General features: G+C 44.4%; 1 protein-coding gene and 1 long non-coding RNA gene across 2 annotated transcripts in view; one reads left to right on the forward strand and one right to left on the reverse strand.

The window, feature by feature from the left end:
- Positions 1-18,774, reverse strand: part of ARHGAP31 (Rho GTPase activating protein 31) — an 88,173-nt gene extending 69,399 nt beyond the window's left edge. Inside the window, exon 1 of the mRNA XM_083736024.1 lies at positions 17,759-18,774. Coding sequence (XP_083592150.1) covers positions 17,759-17,858 — 100 coding nt within the window. The 5' untranslated portion in view covers positions 17,859-18,774. The remainder of the gene's footprint in view (positions 1-17,758) is intronic.
- The window catches only part of LOC310844022, a 322,076-nt gene extending 301,893 nt beyond the window's left edge, over positions 1-20,183 (forward strand). Inside the window, exon 2 of the long non-coding RNA XR_014563890.1 lies at positions 20,014-20,183. This is a non-coding gene — a long non-coding RNA (uncharacterized lncRNA). The remainder of the gene's footprint in view (positions 1-20,013) is intronic.
- Positions 20,184-21,699: the final 1,516 nt, after the last annotated feature.

Genomic DNA, 21,699 nt, shown 5'->3' on the forward strand with positions numbered 1-21,699 from the left:
TCTGGGAGCTGTGGGTTGTTAAGGGTTCTGAAAGTTGTTAGGAAACCCCTTATTTTCCTCAGAAAACTGCAATTTCCAGATGCCTCTTCAGAGGGATCTCTGAGGACAGTAGCTTCCAAGATTCCTTGGGTGTTTCTCCCAAGTAAGAGGTTCCAATTTTCCTTCAGATTTTCACTAAAGGGGTCTCATTTCAGATCCCCCCAACATACAAAATGACCAGCATGTTTGTTGTGCTAAGGAATGATAACCTGAAAAGACCCCCAATCCTACTATACAACTACAGTGGTACCTGGGTTCTCAAACTTAATCTGTTCTTGGAGTCCATTCAACTCCAGAAACCATTTGAAAACCAAGACGTGGCTTCCAACTTTCTGCAGTAGCTTCCTGCACTCAATTGGAAGCCGCGTCAGACGTTCAGCTTCCGAAAAGCGTTTGCAAACCGGAACTCTTACTTCTGGGTTTGTGGCATTCGGGAGCCGATTTGTTCAACAGCTACGTCGTTCAGGAACCAAGGTACCACTGTACTTTTGTGGCTGAGTGTCAGCATCCTGCCTAGATTTCCCCTCCAGAACAGGGGTTGGACTAGATTACCTTGGGGTCCCTTCTAGGATTCTATCATAGGGGCAGCCCTGCTCCAAAAACACTTCGACTGACGGAGTCATAATTGGGAGAGCAGCGACTTAGCCCAAGGACTAAAAAGTAATTTTTGTCTGGTTGTTGTTGTTGTTTTAACGTGCATGTATTATTTAAAGAGAATAGATAAAACTCCCTGATTCCGACAGATGCCGCTGGCCTGAAACACCATATTGGACAACGGTATCTCCAAAGACGGCTGGAGCTGCTCAGCCTTGAACATGGAAAAGGGCAAGGAGTGAGAGAGGGGAGGAGGGCAGTTGTGTGGTATTGAGGGGGGGGGGCAGCTGAGGATGAATGGAAGTGAACTCTGCTCAGATGCAAAGGCAGAATTCTGAGCCTCGGCAGGCAGCTGAGAATCCAACAGCAGGACAGACATTCCTCCTGCCTGCCTCCCCTCTTGCCTCTGCAGAGCATGGTGTATATAACAAAGCATCTCCAAAGGAGCCTCTGAACTCTCTGTATTAGATGCAGGCATGCCCAGGATCACATTACAGCAGAGAAGAAAACAAATCCAGGACTAATTGGGAGGGGAGGCTGGTGCAGGCAACTCACATTGTTTGCCTGAAATTCGTGTATGTGTGTGTGTTTTGGTGGAAGCCCCAAACAAGTTTGTGAAGCATGACACATTGACCACGGCTCAAGTCTTTGAAGCTGCGCCACATTTAAATAACTGCTGTACCATTTATTTCCCTTAAATTGAGAATAAAAGTGAAATACGAGGATGATGGCCAGCCTCTCCCATCAGGAACACTGGAATTCCCCACTTCACAAATTGCCATTCCTTGTTATTTCATACAGTGGGGTGCCCAAGAAAGGAAAACATCTTTTAATATAGCTGCTAGTGAAAAGGAACATTTCAATTGTTATTAAAAACAGCTAAGGTCAGTAACTTAGATACCATCATCTCTGTGTGTGCTGCTGCAGAGTTAACAGAGTGGGGGGCTACTTGTCCGTTGGATTTGGAACTCAAGAGCCCCTTATTCAAGAATCCATTGCAAAGTTTCAACACATTTGGTGACTTAGGGTGTTTTGGGGTGGGATTCAATCACACGCTAGCAAATTCAGGTTGAGCGATTATAGATAATTAGGATCTTTGATGCAACTAATCCGCTTCCCCCCAAAATAAGGAAAGTGATGGGGAAAGTCACTAGAAAGTGTGCGATAACACTTGCTTTGACAAAATGCCATCTAACCTCTGCACAAACAAATCAGAATGAACACTCATTGGCATAGACAACATCGCCCAATGTCCTTGAAAACAAAAAAGAAGGGCCGCTCAATAAACAGGCCATCTGGAGGTGTCCTAAGAGCAGACTCATGCACTGTTCTGTGTCAGTCTTGCTTGATGCATGCAGTGCACCAAGTTGGGGAAGGCTGTTTACTGTGAAAACTGCTCATTCAGAGCACATGCAAGCAGTAAGTTTGGGCATATAATAATGAAAAAAGCAGCTCTTGGCAGCAAAAGATCATAGCACCCACATAACTTGAATTCCCATGCAGCTTGTTCCATAACCCAGTCAAGTTGGAATACCTAATTTGTTTTCATTAAATTGGCAAATCCATCCATCTTGGCAGAGCTTTCCAACTTAACTGGGCTGTGGAGACCAACTACTAAATATTTATTTACTGAGCCAAGGCATCCATTTAATGGGGGGGGGGATGTTGGCATGATATAATACAAGTTGCTCAGGAACCACAGAATACAGTATCTTCTGAACTGATAAAACACTTGTTTCATGGAATGGGGAGATCCATTGAAGAGTCTCTTGCATCCCTTTCACTTGGGCCTTTAGATGGCTCTCAGACCAAATCTGCAGATGAGAATCTTTGCATTCCACTTCATGCTGGACCCTGTTTAAAGAAAACATCTGCAAAGCAATTCCCCAGTGACAGGCTTAGCAGACTGGAAAATCTGATGCATTTATGCTGAGTTCATTATGGGGAGTTTTAGTCAGTTAAATATGAAAACTAAATGGCTGCCTTTTTTTTAATGAAGTGCAGAACAGTTTTACATTTTCTTTATGCTAATCCTTTCTAACTTTTGCATCAATAGGCTATTAATTACCAAGGAAAATGCAAAATAACAGAGAACGGAGAGGGGGGCAGGGGTTGTGGAAGAAAAAGGAGACAGCGTGTTTGGCACCCAAACTACTACAACAGTAAAGTGCAGTTTCCCTGGAGAAGAAGAAATTACTGTGCTAAAAGTACCAGTGAATATTGTATAGATTTGGTTTTTTAAAACAGGTTTCAGAATAACGGGAATATTCACATCACTGACTGTGTTCCTAACTAAAGCTCATGGCAGATAATATGGGTACTATACCTGAACAGGAAATATGAATACAGTGGTACCTCGGGTTAAGAACTTAATTCATTCTGGAGGTCCGTTCTTAATCTGAAACTGTTCTTAGCTTGAGGTACCACTTTACCTAATGGGGCCTCCTGCTGCCGCACGGTTTCTGTTCTCATCCTGAAGCAAAGTTCTTAACCCAAGGTACTATTTATGGGTTAGTGGAGTCTGTAACCTGAAGCGTCTGTAACCCGAGGTACCACCGTACAAGTAGGAAGCATAGGGCTGCACACACCACCAGGCGTGTCCCTGTCTGCTCAGTCCCCAATCTTACCGTGTTCAATCTGGGAAGCAACACAGGAGTTTCCATTCATGTTCCTGTTGAGCGCAAGTAGAAACCTTTGTTGTGCCAGGGTTCATAGAAACACAGGAAGCTGCTTTATACTGAGTTAAACCATTGGCCCATCTAGCTTAGTATTGTCTACCCTGACTTGCAGCAACTCTCTGGTATTTCAAGGAGGGTTATCTCCCAACCTTACCTGGAGACGAGAAGGACAGAGCCTGGATCTTCTGAATGCAAAGCAACTGCTCTGTCACTGAGCTATGGACCTTCCTGATTGTGCCAGGCTTTTAGTCATGTTCAAGTGAAGAAGAGGAGGTAGCTATTGACATTTGGGTGCCAGGAGCCATTTTGAATCACGGTGGCAGACCAAAACATGACTTTAGTGTGACTCCACCAGTTTTTTAGCAAAGGTTCTGCTGCCTCTTGAGATATTGTCACCGCACTCAGTATGAGGAATGCTGAACTGGGGGTGAGGGTATACATCGCCATGTGGGTTATGAGAGCCATTTTGAATCAATATGGCAGACCCAAACATGACTTTGGTGTGATTTTACCTAATTTCTTGGCTCACAAATGACACACTATACATTTCAAAATCACAATGTGGGGGGGGGGTTGGTTTCTAGAAATGCACAGGCAGTGCTGGGCACTCCACGCTGATAATAATAGTGATAAATAAAAATAAGTTGCATTTGCAGGCTCTCCAGGGTAAAACCATAAATCGCTTTGAAGTCTAGGCTGGAGAATGAAATCAGGCCACAAAGTATTCCATTACTTCTTTGCCTCATGTATCTGCCTTCACTCATCTAAGACGTCTGTACTTTTTACAGCTGAAATATACTACATGCTCCAGAATACACACCCACCCACCCCAACTCAGCATGTATCTGCTGTAAGAAACGGTTGAAAAGATGGGGGTGGAAATGCCTTCCCTTTGAAAAAATGTATCCTTGTAAAATCTGATTTAGAGAATATGCCGCCAAAAACATGTGATTTGTTTAGCAGCCTGGGAAGAGGAGAAGGGGGCCCAGTGCATTAGAACGAGATGCGTGCCTCACGCAAGGACTGCAGAGGGAAAATGTAAAACAGGATATGCAGCAGAGTGAAACGTTTTGTGGTGTTGTTGTTTCTGTTGTTTTAAGTTTGCTAAAGGAAATGCAGAAACAAAGCCGAGAGCTGTGATAGCACCACAAATGTTCAGCTGCAGCGACAATAAGCCACAGCTCCCAGGAAACAAGCAGCAGATTGAGGAAATAATGAAAACATAATCTCAGACGAGAACGGACAGCAAAGGAACAAGAGCAAACATATGGCTTCCGCTCCCCGTGATATCAGTGTTAATACATGGCTCTGATTGACAGGGCTTGTCAGTTTTCCCTTGGAGGTAACCAAATTGCTGAATCTCCAGAGGAGATGTTAGCTAAAGACAAGGGGGGCGGGTGGAGGGAGGGAAAGAGTCTGCTGTTATAGATTCTTGTTCTCTGCCGCTCTGCAAAGACTGAAGAATGGATTTCATGCACCTGTGTAGACTGAGAAAAGCGCTGAAGTCCCCACTCCTCAAAACTGAATGCCTGATATCTCTGAATATCGCCAAGCAGTTCTTCTCATGCACTAATTATAGCAGGCCTGTAAATAGCTGTACATCTCTGATTGCCTTGGGCCAGTCCATCCAGGTGACCAGGCATCCTGCTCTGTGTACATCAGGGGATAACAGGTGTTCTGATGCACTAAGAGGGCAGGCAGATGCACATAATTTTAGCCAGAAGGCTACTGTGGAAACACAGCCACCATATTTCAAGCACACGTACAACCCACAAGGGAAACCCGTGCTTCCAGCTTTCGGCAGAAGCTGGCTTCGCACAGCACTGATTGGCTGTTTCTAGTGTGAGTCATAAAGCCACCTCCCCCTTTTTCAGAGCAAGGCTGTGGACAGTGCTAATTGGCCGACCCTTGTCAGTTACATATGCAACTACCACCCTGTTGCAAGCTTCTCAGCTAAGTAAAGTAGTAGTAGTACAGTAGTAGTAGTGGTGGTGGTGGTGGTGGTGGTAATGTTGAGTAGGAAAGAAAGAAAGATACTGAAAAACTTAAGACAAAGTGGAAAGGCAGGATGAAGAATGAGAAGATCAGATAGAGGATAGTTTGTGTGGGTTTGCAGGTATTGTGTGTTACAGGAGCAGGGATAAGCAAAGGTCAGCTCACACCATAAATCTGCATTGTTTCTGTTTGAAGGTATGCCTAGATGCTGCCTAATTGATGTATTTTTTTATGTGTACAGGTTAATTTTTATGAACTTCAGCCTTGCAGATAATTTTCTTTCCAAATAACTTATCCTCACATTTGCCTTCTGAGTGCTGCCCTCAGTACAAGCAAATCTAGGTGGCTGCTTAGGAGCACATTTTTTAAAAGTGTGTGCCTCTTAATGCAGCAGAAAGTAAAGACCAAATGCTGCAAATAAAACTTGTCACTTATTATAATGCATTACTTAGTTCACATTCAATCACACCTACATAGTCATATAAATATTTGTAGCTTTTGAATATGCATATTGTGCACACATTTTGTCCCCTTCCAGGCAAAAGATATGCAAATGGGGCTAGGAGAGAGAGAGAGAGAGAGAGAGAGAGAGAGAGAGAGAGAGAGAGAGAATATATAATAAAATATTGTGCATGGATGCTGTAGTTGAGATTCCTGCATTGCAGGGAGGTTGGGCCAGATGACCCTCAGGGTTTTTCCAGCTCTACAATTCTATGATTGTATGCTCAGATGAACTCTCTTTATTGGTTTAGCATTGTTCCACAGCACAAATACAGTAACCAGGAATGAACTGCAGGAAGCCCTGGCTCACAGAAAGCCCAGCTTAGAGTGCCAGAATGCCTAAAACTATCCTGAGCCTCCAACTTTAGCAAACACTCAAGCTAGACAATTTCAGTTTATTAAAAGCTCAAACAGCCAAGCCAGGTTTTGTTTTTTTGTTTTTGCCCAGCAAGAAAAAAGCCACATATATGAACTTACAGAGATATTTTGCACGTATGCCAGCATCTACCGCAGTCTACGCCTACAGACCGTACTTATTTCAGTATACACCACTATTTGCAGCCTGCTACGTTCTATAAATAAGGACTCATTTGCCTGGACATTTTGCTCATCACATAGCGTTCCTTCTAACAGAGAAGCGGGTGGCACCATGGTGACCAGCGAAGTGGCAAAACTGGCCTTGCAAGCATGGGGGAGGAGGGTGTTCTGCATATCTGATGGAAACCCAAATATGCAAGAAAATATTAGTTTAAATATTAAATAAAAGAGAAGCCAAAGAAACACCAAGCTACTAGAGCAATCATTTGATGTTTTGGTTAGAGTGTCGGACTAGGACCTGGGAGACCCATGCTCAAATCCCCACTCAGCCATGATGCTCACTGGGTGGACTTGGGCCTATCACTCCTAGAATCAGAGAACTGCAAAGCTGGAAGGGACTATGAGCGTCATCTAGCCTCAACTCCAGCAATCAGGATTTGTTTGCCCAACGTGGAGCTCAAACTCACGACTCTAAGATTAAGAGTCTCATGACCTTTAGGTCCCCTCTAACTCTACAATGCTATGATTCTATGCTCTACTGACTGAGCTACAGTGAGGGGGGAAAGTATTTGATCCGCTGCTAAATTTGCCTGTTTGCCCTCTGACGAAGAAATGGCCAGTCCATAATTTTAATAGTAGGTTTATTGTAGTAGCTATACATCAGCCTTGAAATCTTACTGACTTGGAGAGGAGCTGCAAAGAGGAGTGGGACAAAATACCTTCTGAGATGTGTGCAAACCTGGTGGCCACCTACAATAAACTTCTGACCTCTGTAATTGCCAACAAGGGTTTTGCCACCAAGTACTAAGTCATCGAAGACAGGAGTGCCTGGCGTGTTCTGGTCAATGGGATCACGAAGAGTCGGACACGACTAAACGACTAAACAACAGCAACAACACTAAGTCATCTTTTGCAAAGGGGTCAAATACTTATTTCACTCATTATAATGCACATCAATCTCTGACTTTTGTCTTCTGGGTTTCTGAGGGTTTTCTTGTTGTTATTCTGTCTCTCACAGCTACAATAAACCTACCATTAAAATTATGGACGGGTCATTTCTTCATCAGAGGGCAAACGGGCAAATTTAGCAGCAGGTCAAATACTCCCCTCCCCCCTGTATGGGAATGAGTGGAGCTGAGATTTGGATCAGGTTATGCACAAATGTAGGTGTGCACCCTCTGCCTTCAATTTCCCCTGAACTCTCACCCATTCTAGCCCCATGTCATGGCCCCTCCGGTCTAGGCCTGGCTGGACGTTGTGCTGCAGGAGAAGTGCCCCTAGCCTGAAACACCACCACTGTGTGCTACATATGAAGTTTTAGGGCTGATTGTGCCGCATGCTGCATAGCCTGTGTGGAGCCTGGTGCTGTAGCACTATAATGCAAAAACTGAACACTCAGCCCCTATACTGCCCACAGTATGAATTGGGGAGCAGGAGAGGTAATCAGCATGGAATCATACAGGTCATAGACATAGCTGGCAGGTTCCTCAAAGGTCACCTGGACAAACCTGCTTCCAGTGCAGGAAATCTGCTATTACTGCATCCCTGCTAGGTGATCATTCAGCCCTCGTCTCATACTGCCATAGGACGTTTGCTTCTGAATTTCAGTTGCTACAGGAGGGAGAGAGTCCTGTTGCACTTGGGTCCTGCTTGCAAGCTTCCCACAGGCATCTGGTTGGTCACTATGAGAATAGGGTGCTGGAATAGCCGGGACACTGATCTGATCTGCCAGGGCTTATCTGACGTTGTTCTGCTTAAAGGACTCTAACAAAGGAGAAGTAGTGACCTTCTGAAGCTGTCTCTTCTGCCATTGAGCAGCTCATACCATCACAAAGGTCTTTCTGACGTTTTGTCAGAATTCTCTTTCTTGTCATTTGAACCCATTGGTTCAGGTTTTCCTCTGAAGCAGCAAAAAAAACCCCAAAAAAACCCAATTTCATTTATGTGACAGCCCTTCAAATCTCTGGAGATGGTTATCCCATCACCTCTGAATTGCCTCTTCTCCTCATAGGACTCAGCTGCCTCAGCTGTTCCTCACAGGACTTGGTCTCCAGGTTTTGGGATGTTATCAATATGCACAGATCAAATTCAGCTTTAAGTCAGTGACAGACTAAGAGAGAAACAGTAGCAGGGGTCTGCTGCTTGGCCAACCTTGCTTCTCTAAAGCTTTACATACCTGGCTCCAGACAGGAAGTTAATGGAAGCTCTGTGTGTAAGAGAGGGGCGGAAAAATGTTTGAAGACATGTGGCTTTATTTTGGTGTGTTTCTTTCCTCTTCAGTCGCCTGGTATGATCGCCTGATTAAAACATTATCGCTACGTGTGTTGTAACTGTGCTGAGTGCACTTTGGGCTACCTACTAAATTTAAGTCTATCTGTCCTTATTTGTGTAACAAGCCAATACAATGATGTACACAAGGAAAAATTTCAAAATTCACTCACTCCCTCGTACACATATGTATCCAGAGAAGAACATATCACACTGTCAAAAAGTCTATTAAAATACAGGCATGCGCATGCAGTTAGGGGAGGGGGGAGCCACGATAGAGACAACCCAAATTCACATCTGGACAGCAGGTTTGGAGTTTGGCTCAAAGAGAGCTTCTCCTCAAATAAAAATGCAGACTCCACAGAAAGTATCAGTGTTTGGCAGAACAAAGAACAAAAGTACAAACTATGCAGCAAATAGCATGAAGACCCAGTTTCCTTCTCACGTGTGCCCGATGCCCAGATTTCAAAATCTCTCCTAGGGAACGTTTGTGGAGGAATAGATGGAGACCTGGATATTTTCCTACATTTCTCTGACACTAAGTGTTATGCTCCTCATATGTAAAACAAAAACCAAGGGCAGCTTTAACATTTTCATCATGTTATGAGTCACACAGGGGACTGTTGGTGCTGAGCTTTAAAGCCCTAAACGGCCTCAGCCCAGTATACCTGAAGGAGCATCTCCACTCTCATCATTCAGCCTGGACACTGAGGTCCAGCAGCGAGAACCTTCTGGTGGTTCCCTTTGCAAGTGAGCTTACAAGGAACCAGGCAGAGGGGGCCTTCGCAGTGGTGGCACCCACCCTGTGAAATGCCCTGCCATCAGTTGTCAAGGAGATAAACAACTACATGATTTTGAGAAGACATCTGAAGGCAGATGTTTTTAAGTTTGATGTTTATAATTTGTTGGAAGCTGCCCAGAGTGGCTGGGACAACCCAGTTAGATGGATGGCATATAAATAATTTGTGGTGGTACATAGGAATTTGTTCTATATTGAGTCAGGCCAATTATCCATCCAACTCAATACTGTCTACACCGCCATCATCCCTGACCATTGGCCATCTTGATGGGAGTTGCAGTCCCAAGCATTTGGAGAGCACCAGATTGGGGAAGGGTGATCTACAGCTCTCCAGGATGTCAGACAGAGGTGTTTCCCAGCTGTGCCTGCAGATGCCAGGAATAGAACCTGGAAGCTTTTGTATGCAGAATAGATGCTTTACCACTGAGCTATGGCCCATTCCCTAATGTTAAAGGATTTGTAGCACTGGGGAAGAAAAAGCTTGGTGCGCCCCCTCCCCAATACATGTGGCAGCTGAACAATGCCCCTAATTTATACTTTATAATTATGCCAACAGAACCTTAGCATTCTTTCTTCTATATGTGAGTGAGAGAGTTTGTTCTCAGGAATAGAGAATTATTCTTCATGGTCTTGTCCCTGGTCAGTATGGGGGCCACAATGGCCAAAACAGTTCTCCTACAGCAGGCTTAGATGATGCTCAAGACACCTCCTCTGAAACTGTACTGACTACGGCAGCAATACTGGGACAGCATTGAATGAATTAATCCTCAAGCACATTGTAAGTGAACTGAAGGCTTCTGACCATCCAGATAATCCCAGTTTAGGGCCAGACTTCACCAGCCCACTAAGTACTCTAAACAGCTCTGCTGGGTGGCTACTTGAGGATGCAATAGTAGTGGAGAGGCAAACTTTCTCTAGTGCCATCACCACCACACAAGAGGCACAAGTATGTACAGTAAACTCACAATTTACAGGTTTCTGCCAGCTTTACATGCTTGGCAAAAAAATATGGAAACAAATAGAAAGGGGGGGCAGAAAAGGGGTGGACTTTGAGGGGAAAAAAGACATTGGCTGTCCAACCCACTGTACAGGATTTTGGCTTTTCCCAGAACATAACCCCAGCATAGGTTGTGGGCTTACTGTACTCTAACTTATCTTCAGTTGTGTTTGCTGTGAGCTTTCAACCACTTGCATCCCAGGCATTGTTGAATTGGGTTATTTGTCCAAAGTTCTCTAGAAAACCAGGGTGCCCTTTGGGCTCTACACAGGAGAGGATACTTAGGAGTAGGGATGAAGGAGAAATTCAGTTTGCTTCAAATTCTAATGCGAAACTGCCCAATTTGCACTTTCTGAAACAATATGAGAAGCGAAACACAGCGATACTTTGAAATTTGGACTTCTGTGAATTTTGTGATGCATTCTTCCAACCAAATAATGTGTGCCAAAATGTGTATATGAAGAGGAAAGTGTGCCTTAAAAATGTATATATGGTGAAAATAACATAGAAAATACATACATTAGACTCATTTTGTTCACAAAAATATGTATTTAATATAATTTTGCACTAAAATGCTGACTAATTTTAATAAGGTTTTTTTTAAAAAAAAATGCAAACTGAACTTAAGACTAGAAAAATAAGAAATCTGAAACTGTCAAGATTTGTCCAGCCTACTCAGGAATGATCCTGTTGAAGCCAAGGTTGTTGGCAGGAGTAATATTCATGTCAACTGGAAAATTCTCAAGAGAAATAGTTTCTTATAGTATTTTTTAAAAATAAAAATAAAAACTTTAATTGTATGATTTTTCAAAACATATAAACAATTCTCTGTCCAGTGAAATAAAGTTACAATGCAGATTCCAGTACCTTATAAAAGGAGTTCATTTATCTAACAAAAAAGCTGATGTGATAAATGCCATTTGCCGTTTTATAAGACAGTGTAACCTCATTGCCTTGCCTTCAGTTTGTGATCCATCAAAGACCCTGGATCCTTTTTGGCAGTGCTAAAATCTGGCTGGTATCCCATTTTCTATTTGCGGCTGTGAATGCCTCTTCCTTCTCTTCCTTGATGTTTCATTAAACTGTTTCAGGCTGAGCTCAATTTACATTCAGTGTTGGGTTTCAAAACTATACAATGGGAATCTATTAACGTCAGCCAGAAAGAAGACCCCCTGTGTCTAATGAAGTTTACTCTCAAGTAAATGCACACAGAACTGCAGCTGCAGGCTATGCAAAATGAGATTTACTTCTGACCCAGCGTGAATAGGATGGGACTGTGTGTCTGTTTGCTCAGTCATCATCCAACCACCAAATTCTAAAAGCCTGACTTAGCATAAATGCCCAGAGAGTTAAGTAAGTGTTCCCTTTGCTTGAGGAAGAAATTGTGGGCTTGGCTCTGAGCGGACAAGGCAGCCCAAGAAAAAAATGTGCTGTTTCCAGAGTAAGCTGCAGAACAAGGAATTCCAGTTTACATTGCTGATGTCAGGGATTAATAACATTTTGTTTTTGTTTGGTTTTTTAAAAAAGGAACTAACAAAGTTTCCATCTCCGGTTGCAAAAGAAAGCTTGAGAAAGTATCTGCTACCACAAGGGATGCAAAGAAGCTGAGAAATTTCCTTTTTTCATTTAAAGGAGAGAGCAATGGAGAAGAGGTGCCAAGGTGTTTTAATCATCATAAAACTTTAAGTTGCTGTAAGAAATCCCTAAAATAGTGAGGGGAAACGCCTCTGGGAGTTCACGTGGTTTCAAAGAAAATGAGAGGGTGGATACACTTGTGGCATAACCAGTATGCCTCCCTTTGACCCTTCTGCTGTTGTGTGTATGGGGGTGTATTTTAACATTCCTCCATGGGCAAGACACATGGCTACTAGCACAGCTGCTGTCTTGCACATACCGGTAATTTGCACCAGAAGTGCAAAAAAGAAAAGGCTGTTTTGTTATGAGTTGTGTGCACAATCCTTTTCACACTGTACAACACCCCAAACTACACTTCGAAGCCAAGCTTGCTAGCAGCAAGTACTTAAAAGGTAAAGGGACCCCTGACTCTGGTCGACTCTGGGGTTGCGGCGCTCATCTCGCTTTACTGGCCGAGGGAGCCGGCGTACAGCTTCCGGGTCATGTGGCCAGCATGACTAAGCCGCTTCCGGCAAACCAGAGCAGCTCACGGAAACACCATTTACCTTCCCGTCGGAGCGGTACCTATTTATCTACTTGCACTTTGACGTGCTTTCAAACTGCTAAGTTGGCAGGAGCAGGGACTGAGCAACAGGAGCTCACCCCGCCGCAGGGATTCGAACCACCAGCTTAAAAGCCACTTCCTACAAGGAAGGAAAAAGGAGGGGAAAGAAAGCTCATCATGACCTCTTCTCAAGGCACTCTAGATTTCCCAACCTCTAGCTCTTCCACTTTTGAAACCCTCTTTCACATTCATTGGTTTCTCTTCTTCCTTTTGTAACTCATACATTTTGTAATGTATGAACAGCCAAGTGAGTGGCTGCTTTCTCTGTTGGTACACACTGCTAGCAGCCAATATGTGGCAGGGCAGAGCTTCATGTAGTAAGAACATGTTTTACAGCAGAGATGTTGAACCATCAGCCCATGTGCCCATTCTGGCTCACCTAGACTTTTCTGCTTGTCTATCAGATCCTCACCCATTTTACCAGGTTAGGGTGTAGAGGCATCAGCAGTGGCAGCACCTTAAACATAAAACATTCAGGCTCCTGAACCAATGTGCCAGCTGCAGCAAGGAGCATAGCACCATTGTTCCCTGGCCACTTGAACATTGCAGACTGGAACACTCTTTCCTGTTTCCTGAGCATTCCAATGTTTTCCACATCCTGGGAATGACTAGGCGGTTGCTTGGAGAAGGAGAAGGAGAAGGAGAAGGAGAAGGAGAGACTTTCCTTGGTTATTCTTAAGGGTGCATCATGGTGCAGGGCTGGGTGAAGAGACATTTAATGCTCTGTACCCAGCCCAGCAAGGGACGCAGGTGGTGCTGTGGGTTAAACCACAGAGCCTAGGACTTGCCGATCAGAAGGTCGGTGGTTCGAATCCCCGCAACAAGGTGAGCTCCCATTGCTCAGTCCCTGCTCCTGCCAACTTAGCAGTTCAAAAGCATGTCAAAGTGCAAGTAGATAAATAGGTACCACTCCAGCAGGAAGGTAAACGGCGTTTCCATGTGCTGCTCTGGTTGACCAGAAGTGGCTTAGTCATGCTGGCCACATGACTCGGAAGCTGTACGCCGGCTCCCTCGGCCAATAAAGCGAGATGAGCGCCACAACCCCAGAGTCGGCCACAACTGGACTTAATGGTTACCCAGCCCAGCACTGTGATGGCAGAGAAAATAATGCCCTCTCTACTCTTCAGGACCATTATCTGAAGAGCAGAGAGGGTGGAATTTTGCTTCCCATCTCAATGCTGGGCTTGGCAACAATGAGGAAGAAATTGCCCCTTTCCCTGCTCCTCTGCTGATCTGCACAGATCACATGAGAAATCTCTGTGCACCCCCACGGATGCACACAAAAGAGAAAAAAGAAAGGTAGAAAACAAAGAAAAGTGAAACGTGGTGATTGTCAGGATGCAATCCAGGAGGAGCAAACTATTTTGCTATGGGAGCCTCAAATTCCAGGTGAGCAAGTCATGATAGTGGCCATGCCACTATCAGATGACTGTGTGCTATTCATTTGTTCTGAAAGCCTCCGCAAGCCTGCTCGTCGTGCTTCTCCTTCACCTGCCAATCATCAGAGCAGGAACTGTCGGCCGCAAACAGTTTCACCATGCCAAAGCCCATCAGCCTCTGCAGTAGGGGCAAAAGCAACATTTGTGCTCTTCAGTGGCAGAGCAGGCATGAAGTTAGATTGACATCTCAGCCAAAAGTAAGCGGTTCTAGCAACCCAGTCTCTCCCCCCTCCCTTGCTGCTTTACATAAGCCAAGGGTGATTGCTAAGAGATGACCTAGAAGGAAGAAAGCTGTATAGAACTGCCAAACCACTTCCTGTGACTCCATCTAGACATTTGTTTTAGTTGGGATCTCTCTCCCAGCCACCAAACTACTAAGTGCCCTTCCCTAAGTCATAATGAGAGCTGGAAGTATCAGTGCACAACTCAATCAAGGGGAGAAACTGGTTTGAGTGGAAGACGCAGGACAGGTAAAAGAAAGTACCTCTTCAGTTTGAAACTCACTTTCCCAAGAAGTAAGGGGATGACTTTCCATAGAAAAAATAACTACCAAACATTTAGAAGACAGCCCTGTTTAGGGAAGCTTTTGATGTTTAATAGGTTATTGTATTTTAGTGTTTTGTTGGAAGCCGCCCAGAGTATTATTATTATTATTATTATTATTATTATTATTATTATTATTATTATTTTGTTGTTGTTGTTGTTGTTGTTAGATTCCAGCTTCCACCAGGCTCAGCCAGCAGAGTTAATAGTCAGGGGTGGTGCCAGTTCAACAACTGGAAGGTCACAGGTTCCCCACCTCTTCCTCACAGAGCCCCACATCTGAATGCTTTACTCTGAATAAGAAGAGGAAACGCTCTAGCCCAGTGGTTCCCAAATGGTGGTCCAATTGGCACCATTCACATTAACAAAAACTACTGCAGAGATAAAGTAGGGGGTCCATGGCTTGGCTTTTGAGAAGTAGGGGGTTCGCAGCACTTAGCTAATTGGAAACCTCTGCTCTAGCCCCATATCATATGTTCAAGCTCCTTGAAGAAACAAAATCTCAAAGGAATCCTAAAACCGTTTTTTTACAAAAAAAGCAAAAAATAAAATAAAAAGTAGTGGCCAGATCCATCTGTATTGTCCACCCTTTCCACACAGGAGGCAAAGTGAATAACTGTAACAGGTAGAATGCTCCCGCTTTCAAGGTTATTGCTTGGCTCCCAATGGTGGGGAGGGTCTGAACAAACGCTTTCCCCTGATAGATGGTTGCCCATCACAAATGATGCCATTTCAACTCAAGGGCTCCAATTAGGGTAATTTGGAGGCTTCTAAGTCTCATGCTAGTGACATCTGACCCCCGCCTGCCCTCACAGCTACCTAGAGAGCAGATTTGTCTTTAATATTATTCCACCTCCTTGCCTTGCCGCAGAACAAAGGAATAAAAACTCCCATATCTCTTCTGCTTCTTGTTATCGTTAAGATTTAACCTACACCCTATGATCTAACTCACATCCTTCTAATGGCTCCTGTAACAATGGAGTCTTTCATTACTAGATCACACACTGCTGGCCAATGGGACATGCCATTCAGCAAACATGAAAAGGAATTCACTTTTGCCCATTTTTGCTCCTCACAACAGACCACGCTGGTAGACCGAGCCATCTTGCAAAAGAAGCTGATGACAAAGTCTGCAGTCGCTGGAGAATATACAGGATCCCATCACGCCTTTCTTCAAAATAAATAAAAGCTGCCTTCTTGTTCCTGTTTTCCTGGCTACATTGAATCAAGAAGGCAGCACAACTGGAGACCCACAAAGCCATGTATGGTGGCCACAAGGGACCAGTAAATCTTCAGTATTTGCTGCCCTTCTGAGACTGCAAAAACCCAGGGCGGGAGGAGGTGGGCGTCACACAGAAAACAATACATTTATTTATTAAGACACTTTTCTCTCCACGTTTAGCCCCAAGGGCAGCTTACAACCATTAAAGAAATGCATTATAATAATAAGCAAGTAAACAAAACAACAACGGAGAACTAAAAACCATAGCCAGTTAAAAAATACTCACATAGGAAGCTGCCACATCAAAACAGACCTTTGGCCTATCTAGCCTACTGCTATCCACACACAAAGGGTGGCCAATGTTGAGCTCTCCAGATGTAGCTGGACTACTCCTCCCATCATCCCTTGCTGGCTGATGGGACTGGGATGTTGCTGTGTGGGTGTTGCTGTTGTTGCTGTCCAGGGACCACAACTGAAAAGACCCTGACTCTAATGTTGCAGCAAGGCCTCAGAGGAACAGCGCAGTAGGCAGGCAAATCGCGTAAATCCACATTTAACATGGCTGGTGGATAATGCTTGATTTTGTGGATCCCAAGTTGCTGAGGCCTGATTTGGGAAAACTTAGACCTCCCCCTACAGTTCATCCTTCAGGTTCCTCGATGAACGGGCCTGAAGTATTGCTATGGACAGACAAACGAGAAAAACAGCAACCTAAAAGTGGCTGCATTTAGGCAGCAGTTGCAATGTACACAGCGACACAAATGACATGAACATTTGTCAAATGAATTAAGCTTAGCTTGATGGACTGATCTGGGGGGAAAACACATGCTCTGTATAATGTGCCTGTGTAAGAGAGGAAACACGAGAACAACGTCATGTACTCTGACAGCCCACAACACTGAGTAACAGCAAAGTCCCTTAGTTTATTATGAATACACTTCCTTTCTGAGGCATCTGTAATGACTGTCACCCACATTTATTGAATAAACACCCTAATAATGTTGCTCAAGGAGCCGCCTCGCCCGGAAAGTCTGAGTTTTAGGAAACCAAATAAATCTAAACTGGGAACGTCATGTGGATTTAGATGGCAGAGGAGGGGAAAAATCCTGAGCGATTTCTCATCAAATATTAGTTTCCAAGAAGAAGGTGGGAGGAATCCTTCTACCTTCCAAAGACCCGGCAATATGTTTCGCGTCACCCAGCCCACTTTTAAGAAATGTTCTCTGCTTCTCTCTCCTATCTCGTCCGCTTGAAAAGCAGGTTGGCACTGCCACCTCCCACGGTCTGACACATCATATGCTCGTCTGAGAAAAAGGATTGTAGGCAAGGGGTGGGGGTTTCTAGTAAGAAGCACCAGCTGCTGTGCTCCCACTTTGGCGGATCCTTCTCCCACATCCCTGTCTCACAAGTAAGAAAATTTGGGGAGCCTTGCTTGGGCCTAAGAGCCACCATTACATCTTCATTACAACCTTTATTCTGAGAACTGCTGTCTGTCTCCCGTCTCCATTGATTCTGTGGCATCCTGTGGTTGGGGGCAGGGAAAGTCTTGCGAAACATGGAAGGGCCACATCCTAAGGAGCAATCCTGAAGCCTCGTGCTCACGCACCCCACCTCTGAGTAACTGAAAAGTATCCTTTCTCTGTGTGCCTCAAGTTAAGAGACTTGATGGCAGATAGTTAATCTTCCTCTCTCTCCCACAGCAAAACATTTCCCTGAACTAAGCACATTGCTAGTTGGTCACTGACAGAACAAGACACTAAAGTCCTATCCACACCAGATAATCATTCCCTGCTTTATTTCTGTAGACAATTAATCCTCCCATTCAAAAGGCACTGCAACAGACCCATCCCTAGAGAAAGCAAGAATAAGGCCTTGGTTGTTGTTGTTGTTTTAAAAATAAATATTACCATCTTGTCCCGTGCTCTCCAGATAGTCTGTCAGATCACAGCCGAAGACGTTTGTGGCTCCTTTCCTCTTGACTTTCGGCTTTCCTCCCTTGTTCTTCATGAGTTGGTTCCGAAAAGAGCCCCCCTCCTTCTTTCCCCCCCACCCCCCTCACTTTGCACCAGACAAGTGCAAAGCTCCCCCACTCCCTCAGACCCTCGCCGTCGCCCGTGTCCCTCTTCCGGTCAGCCACATCGAAAGTCCAGAAGAACTTCCAGCTGGACGTCTCCACATTAATCCCCACCAGATGTGAAGCTGCTGCTGCTGCTGCGGCTGCTTCTGTTGCAGAAGGGAGAGGTCAGGACAATGCGGAGATCTCCAGCAGGCAGCAGCAGAGAGATCATAGCCCCAAGTTCAGGAGGCTTCTGCAAAGAGGGAGGCGGATGGTGGTGATGAAGCAATGCCTCCAGGGAGACTGGTAGCAACGGGGCAGATGTTAGCTGACGTTCCCTCTTCCTTCACTGTCAGGTCCCAGGAACCTCCAGAACCAATCCAAGCCGGCAATCAAAAGTATGTCAAGATGGGTCCTTCAGGCAGTAGAGATTGCAAAATGATTCTTCCACGAACTTGTAAAAAGACAGAGAGGGAGGGGAAAGAGCAGAATGACAGAGAAAAAGGCACGCCCACTACTTTTTACACCCCTGGGTGTTTTTCTCCACCCCCTGCAGCCACTGGACAATGTTAGCAGAAACAAGGGCTGGGTTCCCTAAGTTAGTGCCCTCACTCTCGCTCTCCCCTTTCCCCTGTTTTTACAAATCCTGGGATTATCCAGCTCAGGAAATGCTGGAAGGAAGTTAGCTGAGGAGGGGGCGGAGGATGGACTTTTTTGGCAGTGAAGAGAGAGAGAGAGAGAGAAGTGTAGGAGTGGGGGGAGAGGCAGAGAGTGAAGGGGGCTGTTCAGAGCAGGGAGAGGCGGGGACGTCCTGCCAACTAAAAGGTAACGGGACAGCCTGAAAGGAAATAATTCCACTCAGTCAGGCTGCAGCAGCTAGGAGCTCTGACGTTTCCTGTTCCACAAATGGTCAGCTCTGAAAAAGGCCTAGGGAGGGGCTAGAGGACTGGGGGGGGGGAGAGAGAGCATAACTGGTTTCAATAAATGCCCAGCTCTACTTATTGGGTTGTTGCTGTTGTTGTTTTGCCACAGCACCACTCTCAACCCAAATGCATCTTACTGTACTTCATACTTGGGACAGAGTGCTCTTCTCTCTCCTGCGTTGTGTGCAAAAGGGGATCGGGCAAACAAAAAGAGTTGTGGCACAAGTAAAGAGAAAGGTAAATGCAGCAAGAAGATTCTCTCTGCCCAGCGCCTCTCCCCAGCCCCCGCCCCCCGCTACACTCCTTCAGATCAGAAACCAGCCATCAATTACCTCACAGCCTATCCCTCCGCAGTATGGATGCAGTGTAAAAAAATATATCATTTAGCAAGAAGCAATCTGCTTCCCACAAAAAAGTATGGATATTACTGCACAGTTTTCATCCTCATTTTTCTAAAGTGTGTTCAGCACCCAAACAATAATATTATATTGTTGCACACCAACATAACCTCCAAGCGGTGCAAGATTCCAGGGGTTCCTGGTGCTTTGTGTTTCCTCTGGGAATGAGGCACAACAGAAACTGTGGTGTCTTTATGATATATGGTTTATTTACACATGAGCCTTCAGTAGAGGGGTTCACAGCATCAACACCCCCAAAAGGTCTTATTTATTCCATAGCTGCAGCCTTGGATTCAAACAGAAACCAAACATTGCTCTGATTCTCTCTTCAGCTTGCTGCTTTTCAGCCAGCTCACATCACTGCTTACTCTCTGCTTTCAGCTCTGGCTTTTTCTGTTGAGGGAGGAGGCCCCACCTACAACGGTACCTTGGTTCTCAAACTTAACCAAGTTCCAGAAGTCCGTTCCAAAACCAAAATGTTCCAAAACCAAAACGTTCCAAAACCAAGGCGCACTTTCCCATAGAAAGTAATGCAAAACAGATTAATTCATTCCAGACTTTTAAAAGCAACCCCTAAAACAGTAATTTAACATGAATTTGACTATCTAATGAGACCATTGATCCATAAGATGAAAGCAATAATCAATGTTCTGTGCTATAAAATAAATAGAACAGTATTGTAGATGATTAAAACATTTTTTTAAAAAACTTACCTGCACTGATGATAGCCATTGTTTAGATGGGGGCTTTTATCTATTTCCGCAGTCACACAATCAGTCAGTCAGTAGCTGAACTGGGTTCCACACAGTCACAAAAACAAATTAACCGAAAAAGCCTCAAAAACAAAAACGCAAAATAAGTAGCAAAAACAAAGTGCCAAACTTAATCCATTCTGGAAGTTCGTTTGACTTCTGAAATGTTCAAAAACCAAGGCGCAGCTTCTGATTGGTGCAGGCGCCCCGGAACAAATAGCTGACAGCTGCATCAGACGTTCGGCTTCCAAAAAACATTCAAAAACCAGAACACTTACTTCCGGGTTTTCGGTGTTTGAGAACCAAGGTGTTTGAGTACCAAGGCACTTTAGAACCAAGGTACCACTGTCTTTGCCATCTCAAGCTGAGCCCCTTAATCGCCAATCACCTCAACACTTGCTGGATCCAGGGATCGGAGACATCTGTCATACAGTTTAACACTCACACCCCCAAACTCATAAAAATGCATTTCTGTATCTTTTTTTTTTACTGAAGAATGCAGAAAAGCATTTCAGTAGGTGGAGCCAAGCATCAGAGCCTTCATTTCATAGCTGTGGGCATGAAGGCAAAGAGTCCTATCTTACAAGCTGCATTGTTTACTACTAGTCCAATTATTTTTCTATCCCATCTTTGTTTATAAATTAAAACCAAGGCTGCTTACAATGTTCAAACTACCAAGATACCAAATGCTTGAAATGTTATCATTAAAACATCCAAACCTTTTTTAAAAAAATTAAAAAGTATAGAAGATACATGAACCATCTTCCTATTCATCTTTGCAATCTCCATGCTCACAGACAGGTATGACTCTACAGACACATTTTCTTTTCCTGTTAATCATTCCTCAGAAGTCAGAGATAGGATGGCAGTAAGGCACTCTGCAAACTAAACATCTGGAACATAGATTTTTGGGGTTTCCACCGCTGCTACCATCTTCCCTTGGATTTTTTTTAAAAAAATATTTTTTTATTTTTGGCGCAAAACATGTCAGAGTCTGGGTATTTTGAGCTTCTTAAGTCAACCATGTTGGGCAATCACATGAGTCCTCGCGGACCTTATGACATACAATGTCATCACTGATGGTTGTTTCACCAAAGATGGTGAAACAGCATTCTAGTGGGAAGTCTCTCGTGTACTGTAACTGATGAGGAACAAACTTCAAAAGGGCCAGACGTCGGATTCAGACAAAAGAGCCCTAAGAAGCAGATATTGCTCTGAGCTTTTCCTTTTTTAAAAAAAGAAATAAATGATAGCAGCTAGACAGAGACTTGCTTTTGTAAGACAGCAAATAAATCTTACTTCCCACCATGGAGAGAGAGAGAGAGAGAGAGAGAGAGAGAGAGAGAGAGAGAGAGAGAGAGAGAGAGAATTGCTGCCTCTTGGCAAACTAAGAAACCACCAACCATACCCATGCAATGTTTTGCTGCAGGGCTTCATTTGTATATACTAATTGTGTTCCCAGTTGTCCAAATGCTGGTCCTTACTTAGTTAAAACAGCATCACCAAAGGACAAGATGGAAGGGGAAATCTAAAGAGGGACACACGGACACCAAAAGTAGCCCAATGGAGACTTTGTACATGCTCAGCAGCCACACGTAATGCTGATTACTTGGAATGAAGTATTTGTGAAAAGGGCAGAGAAGGATGGATGGCATTCTACAGCTGTAACGTTTCACCCCACTTGTTTGTACCTATATTGGGGTCCTTGCTTTGCTACCA

This window comes from Podarcis gaigeae, assembly GCF_964106915.1.
Source record: "Podarcis gaigeae genome assembly, chromosome: 4".
NCBI classification, from domain to species: Eukaryota; Metazoa; Chordata; class Lepidosauria; order Squamata; family Lacertidae; genus Podarcis; species Podarcis gaigeae.